At 45.1% G+C, this 19,781-nt stretch overlaps 1 protein-coding gene across 1 annotated transcript; it reads left to right on the top strand.

Annotated features, from left to right (window-relative positions):
- Positions 1-1,331: 1,331 nt before the first annotated feature.
- Positions 1,332-2,390, top strand: ATOH1 (atonal bHLH transcription factor 1; the record flags this gene model as incomplete). Its single annotated transcript, XM_081224883.1, has 1 exon — positions 1,332-2,390. One exon carries the CDS (start codon positions 1,332-1,334, stop codon positions 2,388-2,390), a length of 1,059 nt encoding a protein of 352 aa, XP_081081009.1.
- Positions 2,391-19,781: the final 17,391 nt, after the last annotated feature.

Here is a 19,781-nt window from a genome sequence, read left to right on the forward strand (position 1 = left end):
TAACTGAACAGATCTGGGGTGGAGGGAGTTAGGCTGTGGTTTCTCAGTGTTTTCCGGAGAAGCCTCGCGCCGTATTAAACCTGGGGCTCCTGAGTCAGAAGGGTAGGTAACTCCGGACTTCTGTACCTTGAGAGTGTTCAGTCAGAATGGCCCAGAACGCAGGTGCCTTTCATTTTTCTTTGGGCACCCTCCCCTTGCTCCGCATTTAGTAAGGAGTCTTACCGTGGTTGCTGAAACTGTAAAATATCCCTGCCCTAACACTACTCAGCGGAGAGTTTTCGGCAGATTACCATCCTAAGGTGGCCGCAGGGTGCTGGGAAAAGGGGACGGAGGGGATTTGGGGGCGAGGGGGTCTGGAATTTGGTATATTCTATAACTGTACCAGAGCTTTACTTTCCATCAAGAAAAGGACTACATAAAGTCGATCTAGAGCGAGAGATGAAAAATGAGAAACGTATTCGGAGACAGCATTTTAAAAAAAATTCTAACATTGATTTTAAATGGTGGACGTCATTTAGCAATTATATATCTATGAACACGTAGATTATGAAAGATTTTTATATACATACATGTATTATATGCATGCATATACAAGTATACGTAATGTCATATTATATGTGAGAGATTTTAAATGTGTGGGCACAAACGGTGGGAGCTGCGATCCCAGCGTGAAGACAGCAAAGGGCAGGAGCGCTTCAATCCTCTCCCCGAGGGCCCTCCTCGCGCCAGGTGCGTCCAGCCTCGCCTGGAGCCGCTCGCCCGCCCGCGGCCGCGCACTTGTGACCCGAATCGACTCGGCCTCCAGCCAAGAGTCCGCTCCGCATCCGCTCCCGCACTCCGGCCACTGGCGGGAGTGATACAACACCGGAGTCAAATTACAACCCGCAATTAACATATGAATTTACGAAGGAAAAAGAAAGGAGCAGGGAAGGAAAAAAAAAAAAAAAAAACCCTAGAGCGGGCGCCCGAGCGCTGTATTAGCAGGAACTTTTCGCCGGGTGTAAAAACTCTTTGATTGGCTGCTCGCACGCGCCTGCCCGCGCCCTCCATTGGCTGAGCAGACACGCGACCGGCGCGAGGAGGGGGCTGGGAGAGGAGCGGGGGGAGACACACTGGCGCGTGCCGCTTTTTAAAGGGGCGCAGCGCCTTCAGCAACCGGAGAAGCTTCGTTGCACGCGACCTGGTGTGTGATCTCCGAGTGGGTGGGGGAGGGTTGAGGAGGAAAAAAAAAAAAATAAGACATTGCAGTAGAGACCCGGGAAGGGTTTTTTTTGTTGAGCTTGTTTGCCAGCGGCTCCTCCGACCCTGCGCCTCCGAGCTTCTGCAGTGCAATGTCCCGCCTGCTGCATGCACAAGAGTGGGCTGAAGTGAAGGAGCTGGGGGACCACCACCGCCATCCCCAGCCGCACCACCTCCCGCAGCCGCCGCCATCACAGCCACCTGCGACCCTGCAGACGAGAGAGCATCCGGTCTATCCGGCCGAGCTGTCCCTCCTGGACAGCACCGACCCACGCGCCTGGCTGGCTCCCACTTTGCAGGGCATCTGCACGGCACGCGCCGCCCAGTACTTGCTCCATTCCCCAGAGCTGGGTGCCTCCGAGGCCGCGGCGCCCCGGGACGAGGCGGACGGCCGGGGAGAGCTGGTGAGAAGGAGCGGCGGCAGTGGCAGCAGCAAGAGCCCGGGGCCGGTGAAAGTGCGGGAACAGCTGTGCAAGCTGAAAGGCGGGGTGGTGGTAGACGAGCTGGGCTGCAGCCGCCAGCGCGCCCCTTCCAGCAAACAGGTGAACGGGGTGCAGAAGCAAAGGAGGCTGGCGGCCAACGCCAGGGAGCGACGCAGGATGCACGGGTTGAACCACGCCTTCGACCAGCTTCGCAACGTTATCCCGTCCTTCAACAACGACAAGAAGCTGTCCAAGTACGAGACCCTGCAGATGGCCCAGATCTACATTAACGCCTTGTCCGAGCTGCTTCAAACGCCCAGCGGCGGGGACCAGCCGCCGCCACCGCCAGCATCATGCAAGAGCGGACACCACCAACTTCGCGCCGCCGTCCCCTACGAAGCAGGCGCGGGCACCGCGACCGCGGCGGGGACGCCGCCAGCCTCGGGAGTGGGGCAGCGGCCGGCCCCGCCCGGAAGCTGCCGGACTCGCTTTTCGGCCCCGGCCTCCGCCGGAGGATACTCGATGCAGCTGGAAGCTCTGCACTTCTCGACTTTCGAGGACAGCGCCCTGACGGCGATGATGGCGCAAAAGAACTTGTCGCCTTCGCTGCCTGGGGGCATCCTGCAGCCAGTGCAGGAAGAAAGTAGCAAAACTTCGCCGCGGTCCCACAGAAGCGACGGAGAGTTTTCCCCCCATTCCCATTACAGTGACTCGGATGAGGCAAGTTAGGAAGGTGACAGAAACCCGGAAAACTGAGACAGAAACAAAATCACCCTTTCCCAGAGCGCGGAAAGCCCCGCGGGTAAAGATCCCCGCACCCTTTTAAATTTTGCTAAGCGATGGTCGTTGTTTAGCAACGGCTTGGCTTCAGATGGCAGCTACATTTGATGCTTTGCAAAAGCCGCCGCTGTTCCAAACTCCCTATCGTCCATATTGTTCGGTGAAAGCTTGCTGTTAAAGTTGGGTTCTTCCTCCCACAGTCTGCTCCCCCTGTAGAGAGATAAGGTATAATTATATGTACTCATACATAGCATCATTATTCTAGTTCCCTGCTGCCAATACGCTGCTAAAACGTCGCATCTTCTTCTCTGTCGCTGGTTTGTGTTTGATTTATTTTATACCCTGGGCATCCATCCCTGTGTGTTGCGCGCACTCACGTGTGGAGAGTGAGTATTCCGAGGTTGTCTCCCACAATGCATTATGAAACGCAAAGTTAATGCTTCCAAAGTGGATAACTTTGGACTATGGAATTGTCAGAAAGCAAGGAACTTTGAGGTTTCTATATCGTATAAACATACCCAGTATGTATATCGGACCGCGAGAACCTTGGCGTCTTTTAGGAAACTTGGTGCACGCACTTTATCAGCCGCTACTGCTGCGGCTCTGGGACAAACTCAACTGCCAATTGCAGACCAGTTTTGTTTCTGTTTTTTAAACACGGCCACTTATCCTTAAGCTCTCTGCAAATGTTTGTTTTTAAAAATTAAATTAAAAAACCACATCTGGTAGTGTCAAAAGCATTTGGTCAATTTTATTCTGCTTTGTTAATATTAGAAAACTTATTTATTATTGAGTGTTTGCTACCATTTCTACTTACCTTGATTCGGTTTTTTTTTACGTTTTCTACTCGAGATCATTTTATTTTAATTTAGCAAAGCCAACTGCCATTGTTTTATGTATTCCTTTTGCAAATGATAAAAATAAACGTGAAAATAACTTCTATTTGTCACTTACTTATTTCATTCTAATATAAGCATTAAAAACAGTTTAAAATGACCTTGAAGATTTGGATTGTCTTCTATTAAATGCACATTTGTGTGACCCAAGGGTTTTGAAGAAAAATTCCGTTACAGACCTTGTGCCTTCACATAGTACCAGAAATCCTATATAGAAAAGTGTTTAAGTCAATAATTAAATTGTGAGGTAAAACCTTTCCCAAACTTGCAGTACAATTGTGCCTCTAGAATCTCTCCAGGATCTTTCCATGCTTCCTTATTCCATTCCCAACAATTTCTGCAAGAAATTGAGATCTCTTAGGATCTAGCCAGGGGTAGTGAACTTTACCAGGAGTAGCTATTTCACTTCATAAAAACTTTAGCCAGGCTGAAAGCTTTTCTTGTAGTTCAAATACACAACACAAGCTTTCTCTCCTTTCCTCCCTCTGTCTCTCACTTTCTCTCCTCTTTCTGGGGGGAGTGAGAGAGGCAGGGAGAGGAAAAGAGAACAATGCAAAAGAACTTGAGGGGAAAGGGGTATCGGGGCTCATTGATTCAATGAGCAATTGTCCTAGGAAATCAATTTCCTGCAGTTGTCCTAGGAAATCATTGAGCTACTCTCATTTTTTTTCTTTCCAAACAATTCTGCTTCTTCCAATGAAGATGATGTTTGCTTTAATTTTGTCCTTGTGACTGAATGCTTATGTAGAAAACATTTAACTACATTTTTGAGTCGGTCACAGAAACTAACAGTGCGCTCACTCTCACCTCAGGGTCCTCAGGAAAAGTATATTCTGGTTCTCAGGATCATAGATTTTGAAAAAGCCAATACAGTGCGTGTATGGGAGAGATCAGAAAGCAGACCTTTAAAAATGTTTCTGGCAAACGTGAGAGTAAAACTATTTGTTAAACTAAAGATTGGCCGAATTTCCACTGGCTAAACTTCGCTGGATTGGAGAAGTTGATTTTAAGCTAAATCCTTGGTATTTTGTGTCTACACTGAGATAACAAATTGCGAGAACAGGGAAGCGGGCTCGGGGGGAGGGCGCAGTGAGAGAAGGTTAGTTCAATTGCTCCTGCTGCTTCTTCTCCGCGTCAGCACCTTGAAAAAAAGGAGAGCGCCACAAACTGGGTTTGCGGAAAAAGTAATGAGTGAAGGAGTACAGTTCTGGTCTTGAGCAGGGAACCGAGGAAGAAGCTCATAGCTGACCACCTAGGGATCCATGGCTTTCACCTGAAGCCGAGGTCCAAGGGAAGCCAGAGCCTCCGCCAGCACTCTGCGAGAGGTGAGCGGCGGCTCTTGACGCTTTCCAGGGGCAGAAACAATGCACCTGTCCCTTAGATAACCTTTTGCACCCAATGAGTTTGCCGTGCCCCCGATAAACATCAGGAATCTTCGGGCTGCTGAATAAATCAAGCGATTGCTTCTAACACATTTCCATTTCGCTCTTAATAAGCAGACTCAACAGGCATGGACATACAGCAACCTTGCAGAATGTGCACACACATATTTTTTTTATAGTTATTTGGCGTGGTTTGTCTGCGTGCATGTGTGGATAGGGAGAGAGAAGAGGACCTGGAATGCTTTTACCTGTTACGAATGAGTAGGGGAAAGACAGGACTCAGAAAAATAAAGCTGTGATATTTTTTTCTCAAGGAAAACAATCTATATTTCATTTCCCAAAACAGTTTATGCTCCTTTTGTGTTAACCAGAGTTAAAAGCCTCTTACAAGTTACTACTTTTCTTTTCATGGACTCGTAGACATTTCAAAACTCTTCCTTTTCATCTTTTATAAATGAAGAAACGACTCCCTTTGACTTGCTCCAAAATTACACAGCTAGAAAATGTCAATATCCAGAACTGGAGCTTACTACTCCCACGCACTAGGTCAATGTGCCCACAAAATTTCCTCTAAGAAAATCGATAGTTAGGAGCTACAGCTATGTAAATGTTCAGGGATCTTCTTTCCCCCTTGTACCACAATGATAGATATTTATACTTTTAAATGTTAGTGGCATTATATATGAATTGGAGAAAATGCCAGCTTCATTCAACGGAATCACTTTCCATTTCTTCTGAAGAGAAGAACAGCCATACAGAATATCAGATTGGAAATTCTATATCACACTGATTGAAAAGTGAGGATGAATTCTTCTGACCCATCAAGATAGGCAGAAAAAAGCCAAATCACTTTCTGATAAATTAAGTGCTCCAAGTTCAAATGAGGACTTTCACCTCTTTTCTTTTCTTTCCTTCATTCTATAACTTTCTTTCTTTTAACACTGGCATTTCTTTGAAAGAGATGTTCAATCACATTTCCATTTTAAGGTTGTGCTATGGAGTTTGCATAACAAACGTTTGGCAGCTCTGCTCTCTTACACTCCATTAACAAGCTGTAACATATAGCTGCAGGTTGCTATAATCTCATTAATATTTTGGAAACTTGAATATTGAGTATTTCTGAGCGCTCATTCCCCATATGCCAGACCACTCCTGCCATGCTGACTGGTTCCTTTCTCTCCATTATTAGCAATTAGCTTCTACCTTCCAAAGTCAGATCCAAGTATCCAAGATACTAGCAAAGGAATCAACTATGTGTGCAAGTTAAGCATGCTTAATATCACCCAAACAAACAAAGAGGCAGCATTTCTTAAAGTAATGAAGATAGATAAATCGGGTTAGTCTTTTGCCAGGCTGCTGGTGCTTTCTAGAGTTTTATATACGTTAAACAGCTTGCTTTATATTCTGTCTTCCACCCCACCACCACTTTTATTTGTGGAGGATTTTGGCTCACCACACTTTTTGAAACGTATTTGATTTCACAGAAAACTGAAGGAAGTTTCTTTTTGGCAACTGTCAAGTTTAAACACTTCTCCGTGGTACCTTGTTCACTGGGGGTCTAGCTTGACCAGGAAAAAAAAAACGGGGGGGTGGTTAATTTCCTTAATCTTTACCAAGGCAGGACCAAGGCTTTCATTAGGCCTCTCTATTGATTTTAGAGATTTAAACCTGAGCCAAGTAAGCAGTCTTTCATTAAAAGGATATCTTGTAATTACTTCTCCCCTCTGCTCATTTGAAAGTTCAAGAAAGAGATGATCAACTTCCTCTTGGCAGTTCCAGAGGCCAGTTAAGGTTGGAAACGGAAAGTAGCAGACCCATTTGGCAACTGCAATCTAGACTTGTCAACCGCACTCTGGAAACCCCAGCAAGTCCTAGTGAGAGTTAAACGCGACCTCTCGTCGTTGGATCGCTTGCCGTCGGTGTTGCGAGATGGGGTGGGAGATGGGGGCTGGGAGGTAGTTGGAATCAAGGTGAAGTTTCCCTCGCTGCTTTTGACCCCTGCTCTCACCAGCCATCCTCCCCCCTAGGTCGGGCAGAGTCCTGGACGCGGCCCACGGAGGTCCCTCCCCTTCTGCTAGGCCACTAGCAAGAAGAGGCGAACGGAGCGCAGAACGGGTTAAATCCTGGGATGCAGGGGAGAGGCCGGGGAGGAGGGAAGTCGGGGGAAGATAAAGAAAAGGACAGGAACCGAGAAGCGTGGAGGTGCTTTGCCGTAATGGGAGCGTTTCTTAATTAGAGGACGGCTGACAATAGAGGGGCTGGCAGAGACTCCTGGCCGCGGTGCCGAGCGTCTGGAGCGGAGCACGCGCTGTCAGCTGGTGAGCGCACTCTCCTTTCAGGCAGCTCCCCGGGGAGCTGCGCGGCCACATTTAACACCATCATCACCCCTCCCCGGCCTCCTCAACCTCGGCCTCCTCCCTGTCCGCGGCCTTCCTGGGCCCCCCACCGGCACAACTCGCAGCAGCGAGCGTCTCTCGCCGCCTCCCGCGCCCAGCCCCGGCCCCTCTCCTCCCCCAGCTTCGCAGCGGGAGCCGCCACCGCCCACCGCCCCTCCCGGCAACCGGCCCGGCGAGGAGAGAAGGCGCGCAGAGCTAAAGCCAGGCGATGCCACGGGGAGGGGAAGCTGGCGGCGGCGGCGGGGCGAGCCGCGGGGTCGTCCGGGACGTGCGGAGGCACCTGAAGCCGTGGAGCGGGACCGGGGAGCCGGCGCACCCTCCCCGCGGCACCAAGGGCCTCGCGGACGCGCTGCGCGACTCTCCGACCTGGGACTTGCCCTGGAAGATGCGATCGCCTCTTCTCGTCAAAGATTCAGTTCTTCAGTCCCCCGCTTATGCTAAAATATTCTATAGTCTCTCTGTCTGTGGAAGCTGAGAGTTTAATTGGAAAAGAGTGCACGGGCACTGCCTCTCACAATCCAGGGCTCAGACACAAGTATACGACTTTCTTTCCTGCCGCTCCTTCAGAAAAGCAGAACTAAGCATTTTGGAGCAAAGATTTTGGGCCTCTCTCCATTCCAGAATGCCTTTTGCTATTTCAGCCCTGCTTCCAAAAACAAGAGGCAAATAAAAGTGGGTCTTGCTGCCTAATCTTCAGGGAGCCTAGGCCCACGCTGCAAGTTCATACTTTTCTTCAGGGAAACGGGAAATTTCCCCCAAAGGCATGAAAAACTAGATCCTCTCCAATATAAGTTTCCTGGTTTGGGTTTTAGTTTTAACAATTCTGATTAAAGAGTTAAGTGATCTCATAAAGGAAATGGTGTTTGGATGGCCAGCAGGTTCACCAGGCCCAGCTATTCTCAGGATGAAGAGGGAAGGTGTGAGCTAGGATCTCAGGTGGCTGTCTTGGGATTTCCCAATCCAAGGGAGGTAGTTGTTCTTTGAGGCCACTAGCCACTTATTTTTCTCTTCCAGAGACAGTTGCTCACAATCCTTGTTGCTTTCTGCCCCTACAAACTCTTGTCTCTGTGGTGCTGGTCGGGGAAGGACTAGGATTGGGGGGGGGCTCAACCTGGGGGTGAGGTAGCATTTTTTTTTTTTTTTTTTTTTTTTTTTTTTTTGCGGTACGCGGGCCTCTCACTGTTGTGGCCTCTCCCGTTGCGGAGCACAGGCTCTGGATGAGCAGGCTCAGCGGCCATGGCTCACGGGCCCAGCTGCTCTGCGGCACGTGGGATCCTGCCGGACCGGGGCACGAACCCCTGTCCCCTGCATCAGCAGGCGGACTCTCAACCACTGCGCCACCAGGGAAGCCCGAGGTAGCATTTGAAGAAGGAGTAGGCATCATTTGTGGCCTTTCTATCTTAAAGGCCACAAAACAAAGGGACATCTGAAAACATAGGGCCACTAGTGGATCAGGAAGGTAGGTCAGTTCTTTTCATATTTAATAACATGTATCTGCTCCTGGAAACAACCCAGCAAAAATATACAGGATTTTTTTTTCCTAAAATTTCTTATAACCCAACAGATGTTGATTTGGTAGGTCAAAGAATCATGCCAGGAAGCTTTCCACAGCATTCCCAGCTGAATCTGATGCAAGTGGAGCCAAGGATGTTACGAAAAACACTGACCTACAGGAGTCTCTGATAGACCGCTTTTTGAGATTGCCTATGGAAATTAACACTGGCTATAGTAATCCCCTTTTGCCTTCTTTTATGACACTCAGTCATTCTTCCAAGAAAAGAAGCAGGCAATTTAGCTTCTTGGAGCCCATGAACCTGACTTTGCTGCTTTCACCCTATGGGGCCTGGGACAATATGCTCCAGGCCTGAGGTATTTTAACTCTAAAGTGACACCAGCTGCTTTTGGAGGCATAAGGGCATCAGACCAGGAGGTACAAGACCTTTGCCTCCTGGCTCGTGAGAGAAGCCAAAATCATAACCAGTGAATGCTTGTGAAAAGCAGGGAGCACGAATTTTCTCAGGCTACACAAACTCTAAGAGAAATAGGGGGACAGAGTCGGGGTGTCATGAGGCCCTTAGTTTAAGTTTAGTAAACAAAGTCCATAATAACTCAGCATGAGTTTAGAGGGCCATTGACTTTGAGGAAGAGTCAGCCACCTGACTGAAAAAGTAATTGTTCCCTTGTGTTGATAATGGTAATCGGAGAATACAGAGAAAAATTTTATGATTTAGAAGGCAATGATCTCATGAAACATCAGGACTTCCTTTGGTGAATGATTCTTTTAGTCCTTCCAAACTCTTTCTCCACTGTCTCTTATTCATGTTCTGCCATCTTCTCTTCTTCATCAATGAATGGGCACTTCCTGGGTGCTGATGGCAGAGTAGGACTGGGGTTAACCACCATGAGAGAAACACAAAAATAATATAGAGCCTCTGCCCTTATAGAACGTAGAACTTGGTGGAATCTCAGAGTGAAACATGGAAAAGAAGCTTTGTCCCCTAGGTGAGAGTGGCATTCTTGCTACAAATGGGCCAACCAGCTTTGTAGTCTTATGTTGGCCATCAAATTGTTTCATCCACAGTTCCAAGGGTACCCTGTTCATAGCCTTCATTGTTTCCTTCAAAAATAATAGAGATTCTGAGTGGTGTGAAACCCTCGGTGCTAATCTTCAAAACAACCACAATTCTAGTCCCTTCCTTTTGAACTCAGAGGATACCTTTATTTTGTTTTTTATAAAGTTGTTAGTGACAGTGTAGTCATAAATTCATACCAGAAGAAACTGGGGCTCTGAGAGACATCAAATGGCCTGCTGAAGGTAACGTAGCCTCAGCACCACAGAGACCAGAGTCACAGGTCTCCCTGAGTCTAGGGTCAGAGTTCTTTCTGCCAAATTTCACCTGCCTCGGGTGCACATTTTCAGCCAGTCACCTTACACCTGCCCCTCCTATTCTTGGTCAGACTTGCCGGTAATGGTGTTAGAGATTCCTAAACTCTTCCATTTTACACTTGCTCCAGAGAGAGAGAATTCTCTGGAGATGGCCATGAATCAGGCTCCAATTCAAGGTGATAGATTTAAGAGATAACTGGTTAGCATAATTTTCATTTAGAATGCCAGCTCTGTTCCTCTGATCCAACTGGTACTGGACCTGAGTGCTCTTATCCTGTATAGAAATTCATTTCTGCTCTCACCTGGACAAATTCATCCAAATACTAAACACACATGAAGGTTAGGGAATGAGACAAAAGAATGTTATATGAAGGTGTGTCCTGAAGAGTAATGGTCCTAAAACACGTCATTTCCCCAAGCTGTCACTCTATCTATGCTTGTAAGGTTGGTAAGAAAATGGGGCTATAATTTTTATTGTTTCTCTTGGAGGGTGAAGTAAATTAACCTGCTACATTTGTAGCTGTGGATTCATTCAATGATAACATGCATTTTTTATTCCCCTGGTCATCTGAGCTATCGGCTTTTTTCCCTTAAACCTTCTTCCAAGAAACATTTACCACTCCCTGATGGGTTCAATATCTGAAAAAATCTCTCTTTGTTTTGAAAAGTTGTGTTCTCTACCTATCACAAATCAGTACTCCATTTTCTAACACTTCCATTCATTGGTTTAAAGCAATCTCTTGTGTATTGCTTGTGACTTAGATTCTTTCACAACCTGCCCCCCACCACAAGGAGTGAAGTGAGGCCTAGGGGTGTTTGAGAAGCAGAAAATATTTCTAATCAAAAAGAGGAAAATTTGCAAGCGGTTACATAGGCCACATTTTAGGGCCAAGAAATAAACTTTGTACTTGCTGTCATGCCTAAATAGTTTCCCACAGGCTATGTATCCCTCAATGCTCCTTCCCACCTGCATCCCAGGACAGCTCCTAAGGACTTAGTTCAGAGCCTTTTTTGCCAAGTCCTAAACCCAGACTGCCTCTTAACCTGTCCTGCATTATGGTATCATGTGACCCACCTAGCCAAACTCCCCTCCATGCACACACAGTATTTTGGACTGTCTATATGACTCCTATTTCCAGAAAGGGAGTTCAAAGCTGTGACAAAGCATCTTTTCTACTTAGCCTTACTCTGAAAACGGGTCCAAGGAGTTCACTATAGGCTAGGAGGCTACTTTCCCAATATTTTGTTGTATGTGTCTCTCTCCTCATCCCTCCGCTGTGTCCATTTTGCTATCAACAAAGAGAGGTGTGACCTACTCAAACCAAGGACATGGCTTTGTTTCAATGTTTTCTCATCTGTCCAAGGACTGGAGGGTGGGGCAGGGAGGCATATTTGCTCAGCCAGAGACTATATTAATGAGGAAGCCCAGGGCTTCTCAGGGCTATAGAAGGGGGGTGGGAGTAATTTAGTCGGGTCCTTTTGGGAGAGTCTCTGGAGCGCTTTCCCAGGTGCCAGGCATTTTACATGTGGGTCCCTTTGGGTGTAGCCCCCTCTCCACCCTCATGCTCCTGGGAAATAAAGAAGAAAGTAATTCATCTTGTTAACCAGGGCTTGTCCTCAAAATCCTGCTTTCACCTCTGAGCTCACCTCTTCTGGGTGCCTCTCCAGTCCTCCAAGATGTCATGAAGATTCATCCTTTTTCTTTTCTCCTGGAATCTCAAGCCAGGCTCTACATACTCCACTGAACTTGCTAATTTAGTTTTAAAGGGCCAGCCCCTTGAGGGTAGGAAGCCATATCTACTTAGAATTTGTCACTGTCCTGATGGTAGACAGATAGTACCCATGGAAGAGAGAAGTGAGAATCAAGGTCAGCCAGGCCTCTGCGTGCTCTGCTGGGCCACAGAATCCCTTGCCTTACTTTCTTTTTAAATTAGACTCGTTAACTTGATTGCAGCCAACACCAGAAAATCCCTCTGTCTTGAAAACTCCTACAAGGCCTTTCTAACGGTTCTTCCCGCCCTTCTTTGACTTTTTTTCCTAACCCCTGAGCTCCCCCAGCCTGGGGTAAGTGCTCCCATCTCTGTGTTCCGATGGTCCTTTTAATAAGTGCCGTTGTTAACTATTTGGGAAACGCTTTTCCGTGAGCCCCTCGAATCAGGGCAAGGTCTTCGTCACCTTTGTATCCGAGCTCAGAGACCCCCCCCCGCCCCCAGTAGGCCTTCCGGGGATTTATCTGAAACGATCGATGCCCCGAGGCCGGTCTCGGAAAGCTGCTTCCCGCGCTGACCCCGTGCGCTGGGGACCTGAGGACGCGCGGCCGCCGCTCGGGCCACACCGCGCGATCCCCGGGAGGCCAACGCGCCCTGCCAGCCTCTTGTCTCCCTCACTTTCCCTCGCTACTTGCGTTTTCTAGAGCATTAGTCCCTTCCGCGGACCGTCTTCCCTTCCTTCTTAGGAGCTCTCAAGGGCTTCTCATTCGTTCTCTGCTTTCAGGGGTCACGTCTCTATCACTGCCCCCAGTCCTTAGAAGTCACCTCGTGGGCCCTTCCCCACGTTTTTCTTCCCCCACGTCCTGGATCTTTGGTGCCCAGTACTGATCCTTGTGGCTAGTGATTTTATTTCGCGTCTCCGCTCCTTTACCAAAGCCTCTCTAACCTCATGGCTCTCCATTCCTCGGGTTTTCCCTCTTCGCCTCTCGCCTCCCGCGCTCAGGGCTGGACCCGAGCAGCCCCTGCGCGGCGTGGCGAGCATGACTGCATGGCTTCCTCCCAGCGGCGGGGCAGGGGTGATGCAAGTTCACACCTTGCAGAGACCGAAAACTCTGCAGCGCCTCCTGTAGGAGCGGCTGCGGGCATCGGCCTTGAGCCCTGGCCCGGGAAGGGAGCAGAGGCGGCGGGAAGCGCGGCTGGGCGAAGAGCTGGGGAAACCGGATCTCCCGTCAGTGTGAACTGCAGGTTTTCTCTCCCTGGGTTTTCTTCTCCCCTATTCTTTTTTCCCTCCCCTCTCTCTCCAGACGAAAATCCCCAGCAGTGTTTCGTTGGCCGCGCTGTCGACTTTCGCCTCCTAATCTCGGTTAATCAACTCGGGATCACTGATGCAGGTCAGCATCAGCCCATCTGTTTGATCAAGAGTCAGAGATCTCTATTTCTTTTGCGGTCAGAATTCTTCCCCCGGGCAGGCACCTTGCTATAGTAACCTTCATTTAATACTCCCGTTATCGTTAGCATCAGAGCTCACCAACACGTCTTTGCTCGGAAGGATGCCCCCGCCGGCCTGCAATATTCACACGGCTTCAAGGAACGCCTTTTTCAAGTTCACCTTGACTGCCACCCAGAGAACTTGCTGCTGCTTTCAATACCGAATAGCCACTAGGCAATACACTTTTCAGGATGATTTCTCTCTAAAAACCATCCTCAGTTCTTTCTGTTTCTTTCCGTCGTGTACTCTTTTCAGTTTATTTTCATCTAGGCAATAAATGAAATTCTCCCAAAGACTCTGTCTTCAATCAATGGGAATAATTTCGGTCCATCATGCTTGTAAACTGGTTTGCAGGACATTTACAAAGAACAATAGAGGAAATGCATTGAACCATTCAGAACTGTGCCCTGAAGTTTACCAAGGTAATTGATCCTTTCACTGGATGCTCCTGAATTTTTCAACAGTAAACTAGTTTCATCTCGAACTGATGGTTTCACCATTATATGTTTCACAGACAGCAGAAGATTTAAATAATTTCAAAATTTATCCCATAAGGAAGAAAAGAATGAATGCATAAGACATTTGGTTAAAATAATAATACTTGAAGAAATCAGAAGAGAGAGGGAGGGAGGGAAGGAGAGAGGGAAGGAGAGAGAGAGAGAGAGAGAGAGAGAGAGAAGAGAGAGTGCTATTGCAAAAGCAAAACTTACAGAAGGGATTTGCACCTGTACGACTTGAGGTTGCTTAACGTCTGCTCAAGTCTAGAGGTATTCACCAGGACAGCTGGCAAATAGGGGGTTAATCATTACAGAAAATGATGCATCATATCTTTTCAGTTTGCTTTATACAGAAAGACAGTAAAGATTTATGCTGCAGGAGAAGGATAACACTGGTATTTTCATCGTGTGGTTGCCTCCTTTGAAAGTTTAATTTCTAAGGAAACGTAGCTGTAGATCATCTATGTTATAGAACATCCCTAGCTGTCCCTAAAAGAACTCTGATTCTGGTGGAAGATTACCCTGATCTTCTTAGGCTACGTGAAAACTTCTTCGATTTCTGAAAAGTTCTAACATCTAAGGCTTATGAGAGTATTGAACTACAGTAACGTTTTGAAAAGAGAAAATTCTCTAGATAGTTCATTAAATTAGGCAATATTGTTTGGCTAAAATAGTTTACTTTCTTGCAGTGTTTAACAAGGACAGCTTTATCCTCCAATAGTCCTAATTACTCCTAATCACATTTTAATTTAGATAAATTTAGCAAATGTTTTTTTCTCATAGAGACAACGCTTATTTCTTTCTTATATTTGTGGAAAATTAATTCATGAATATAAATAAGATAGGTATATCTTATTACTATAGATCTCTCTGGTATTGTGTTTTCCAGTTCCAGTAAAGCAAGGTTGAAAGAGCATTCTGTCACCAGCAAGTTATCAACAGAAATGGTATTCATTGCCATTCCGGCGTTAGGCAGCATCTGAAGCCCCCTGCAGTTCGATCCTGGGATTATTAACTCACTTCCCACCAGTATCTCATACAGGCCCATTATCTACTGTCAATATTTTTATAAGCTATGAGGAGAAGTCCTGCTTATTTCCTGTTAGAAGGGCGGTAACCGGGTTTTTTCTTCTATTTTAAAGTAGATAAATATGTACTCTACAAATATGTTTGACTGAGGACGTAAAAAGGGAGGGAAAGGAGAACTTAGCATCTGCTGTCTCACAGGCTCATTGTATGGTTAATAATTGCTCCAGAATAGTTTTACAGGATGTAGGCTTCCAGAAACAAGGGTTACTGAAGGATCCAGGCCTGAAAACTTTTTCAATTCTGTTTGTACACCAAATCCTAAGTAGTCGGTAAGGTTTTTGTTATTGTTGATGTTGTTGTTTTAACCAGCTTACCTCAGCGTAAACCATTTTGCTTTCCTTGCTTTGAGAAATCTCTTAAGGTACATTTTCCTGAAAGAGTGAACTGGTGTGTGTTTTCCCCATTCAGGAGAATGGAGCTCCACAACGTAATATTGTTATAGGGGTACATTATGAATACAAGGTTAGTGTTGTCAAGGTTCTACTTTGTATAAACAAACACTTTTTAAAGAGTAACCTTTAGTTCAAAGTACGTACTTTAAAAGGTGACATTCATAACCTTCCTGTGTTCTTTATCTCATGGCTACTCTGATCAATTAAAAGACCGAGGTAAATTATCACAGATATGGGATAACATGAAATATTGTGGTGCATCATGATATTTTTAATATAAATTATGACACATAATATTCCACTTTGAAAATTTTCAAGTTGAAAATGTTTGTGTCAAGAGTTAGAAGTAGAAGATTCTGTGTTTAGAGTTATATCTTTTAAAAAAGAGCAGAGATGTGAAGTCTGTCAATCTAATTTTCATTCCTAGTTTTCTCACTTATTAATTCTGTATACTTAGGGCAAAGTATTTACCTCTGTGAGCCTCAGTATCCTTATCTATACAAGAGGAAAGGACAGTTAAACCTGAGCTCCCTACCTCAGAGGTTGTTGCGAGAATCATATAAGATCATATATAAGATGTAGGGCTTCCCTGGTGGCGCAGTGGTTGAGAATCTGCCTGCTAATGCAAGGGGACATGGGTTCGAGCCCTGGTCTGGGAGGATCCCACATGCCGCGGAGCAACTGGGCCCGTGAGCCACAACTACTGAGCCTGCGCATCTGGAGCCTGTGCTCCGCAACAAGAGAGGCCGCAATAGTGAGAGGCCCGCGCACCGCAATGAAGAGTGGCCCCCGCTTGCCACAACTAGAGAAAGACCTCGCACAGAAACGAAGACCCAACACAGCAAAAATTAATTAATTAATTAATAAACTCCTACCCCCAACATCTTTAAAAAAAAGTATATATGTATGTGTATATGTATATTTACATATGTATGTGTATATGCATTATATATTATATATTTTTATGATAACATATAAGAATTATATAAGATAACATATATGTGTCAGTCAGGTTAGGCCAAGTTATGCTGTGGTAACAAAACCAAAATCTCAGTGACCTAAGCAACAAAATTTTATTTCTTGTTCATGATAAAAAACCATAACAAGTCAGTTGGGGCTTAGCTTGTGATCATTTAGGAACCCAGAATGATACAGTAGCCATCATCTGAAAAATTGCCAGATGTAGAGGGAAAGAAGGGTCTGCAGGCAATTATATCATCTGCTTGAAACTGGCATATATCACTTCTGTTCCTAATTCATTGCCTGGAACTAGACAAGGCCCCATCCAACCACAGAGAGGTCAGGAAGCACAAGCCTATTATGGAAGAGAACCGGGACTATTCCACGTACAGCGTTAGCTACCACCACACTTTGTGGGGAAAATTATAAATGGCAAAGTGCTTTACTGCTGAAAAGTGTTATTTATAAAAGTATACTGGGGATTTCTAGGAATTAGAGCCAACGTGAATTCATCTAAAATCAGTACACTTTTGTGATTTAACTCTCTAAAGTGAACTTATTTGGAGGTCATTAAATTAAGTGGTATGGATATATCTCCTTGGAGTTACAGAAAACACTGACCCAGATCATCCTGACATGAAGCTTGACATTTTACTTGGCTCCAAGCCAGATCACAGTTTTCCTAACGTATAGGTCCTTAGACATTCACTGAGACACCTAATTAAGAAAAAAAAATAGGTCTTGATGCAACAATAGAATTTTTGTTTTGCTCTTGAAGAGCAAAAATAATTATTAATAATTGCTATATATATCATTTATGGATAACTCAGTCATCTCCAAGATGAAATAGCTGTCAGATATAAGGGAGTAAGAAAGAGCCAATTTTAGTTAATATTACAAAGTGGAACAAATATATTAAAGTGCCAATAACCTCTCCTTGGGAATATTTTTCATTGTGAAATTATGTGTCATTTCAGGTGGACTCGTTTTGCCTAAGACTTTAGAGCTGGTGTTGCAAATCCATGAGAGATGATGATGACCTGGATCAGGTAATCACCGTGAATAGAGAGGACTTGTCAAATTTTGGACCTAATTTAAATGTATAGGCAACAGAATTGGCTGATATACCAAAAGTGAGATGTGAGAGAAAGAAAGGGGACTAACACCACATCAGAATTTGTGGTCTTAGCAATTGGAGGAATGGAGTTGCCATTAGCTGAGGTGAAAAAGAACAGATGAAACAGCTTGGGTGTGATGGGCAGTAGGCTTGGTTTGGATGCACTAAATCTTCTTTAAGGAGCTCTTAGTGACTTCTCTGTTGAGTATCAAGAAGGATTAATCCGTTTGAACAAAAATAGAATGAAGTTTAATTAACTTTAAAGAAGCAGTAGTTGAGAGAATCCAGTGTATCATTAGGAAACCTGGATTCTAATCACTTAATATTTAGGCATCTGGGTTCAAATCCTGACATCACCACTTACCACAAGATGTGACCTTGAATAAGTTACTTAACCTCTCCAGAAAGTTTTGTTTCTTCATTTGTCAAGTGGGTATAATAATTGTACTACTTCATAGATTTACCAGTATTGTGGGCTTAACACAGTGCATTGCACATGAGGCGCAAACAATAATTATTTGCCAGTATTTGCCAAAGCAATAACATGATTTTTCTCTTTTGCTAGATTGAGAGATACTGTGGTATCTCTCATTCTCCCTTTATTTGCTACCCCTAGCAAAGAATTTGGAATATAACAACTGTTAAATTAATGAGAACCTGCAGCTGAGTGGAGCTGAGAAAGGCTGGAACATAAACCCCTTCCCTAGCACTGGCCATTAGTCATTATTCTAGCTAAACCCAGGTAGTAATCATGGAAACAGTTTTATATAGGTAATAAAGATTGAATAGATCTTTGACTGTAGAGTTGTGAGGAAAGTTTTGTCAGGTAAAAGGAAGAGCCCAAAGAAAAGCAAAGAAATGGAAAGATGTATGATACTCTCTCTGCTCAGATTTCTCAGCGCTTAATTAAATCTCTGTTTTGGCCTAAATACATTATTCATGTATATTTTCACACGAGACTAGTACTATCAAGATGGAAATATGAAAGAATGAATTAGAGTAACCTAAAAGGCTGTTGTGGTATAAAGAACTCATCTTGGAATTGGGATCAGACCTCTTGTCATTTCTCTGGTAAGCATGGACTCCTTGAATCTTAGTTCCTATATCTACTCAAATTTATAGGCTTGTTGTGAGGATCAAATGAAATTATTCATGTGAAATTTACTAATAAATTTACAAATCAATTTGTAAACTGCAAAGAACTATTAAAGTACAATGGAAATACCAAATTTGAGCAATAAATTGTGAATTAAGAGTACTTGAGAGGGACCTCCCTGCGGTCCAGTGGTTTAGACTCTGTGCTTCCACTGCAGGGGGCACACGTTCAATCCCTGGTAGGGGACTAAGATCCCACATGCTGTGTGGCATGACCAAAAAAGAAACCAGTACTTGAGAAAGGTTGTAAGTAATAAGGAAGATGGAGTAAGCACACTCTACTCTGTCTCTCCCACTACATTCACATATAAATGCAGAAGCAGCTATCTGAAGATGCTGAAGAGAAAATTTTAGCAGGATGATTGGGGGAAATGGCCAGGATTTGAAGTTACACCAAACCAGTGGTGAATTCCTTATCTTTTTTTCCTCCAGTATCACCTGGCATAAACTCAAGGGAAGCTCTAAATCCAGAAGTGTGCATGGGTGAAGAGCAAAAAAGCTCTAAGAAAAGCCCTCTCTTTCTGCAAAAAAGATTGTGGAAAAGAGGAATCCCATGGGTCACAGAAAGGGGAGGAAATCCCCTGCTTTTAAAACTGTTTAAATTATTATTTTTTCCTTTCTCCTGCCTTAGTCTCCAGATGGTGGTCATGGCCAGGGATGCACATAAAACTCTGAGGGAGGGGAATCCTCTCTATAACGAGAGAGTTATGGTCCCAAGAGTATGGAGTGAATCCTCATTGCTTTTTTTCTTCCTCTGTCCATTTGCTGCTTGGCGGTAAATGCTGACACAGTTGCGAGAAGAACATGGAGACAGAGGACACTAAAGTCTTAGTTTTCTGTACAGAGGACCAGAAAGGGAGGCCTGTGGGAGCCAGAAGGTGTTGGGCAGATCATGGTGAAGAGGAAAATCAAGAAATCAAACTCATAAAGTTGTGCATGTACTCCAGGGCTGACCTAAGAGCTGTGTACTCATGTATCTGACTTTAATTAGCATACCACTGACTTTGACAACTGAGTTACAAAGTAGACCATTGCCTAGGTCCCAGACTGGTGACCAGCTGACATTCATCTGATACTGATCTCAATAACACTACAAACATTTTGAAAATTGAAACGACATTTGGACCACAAACCAAAGGGGGCAAATCAGAACTTGAAGCCTCCACCTAATCTGCTTGATTGTCTGTTGAAACAAACACAATAATCAACTTTCCTCTTAAGACTTAAGCAAAACCCACAGTCAAACTACTATTCAATTCTGGATACAATTAAAAATTACTTGCCATATGAAGAATCAGGAAAATTTGAACTCACAAGGTAAAAGAAAATCAACAGATGATCTGATGATACAGATGTTGGAATTATCCAATG

Source organism: Mesoplodon bidens, assembly GCF_964165515.1.
Source record: "Mesoplodon bidens genome assembly, chromosome: 1".
NCBI classification, from domain to species: Eukaryota; Metazoa; Chordata; class Mammalia; order Artiodactyla; family Ziphiidae; genus Mesoplodon; species Mesoplodon bidens.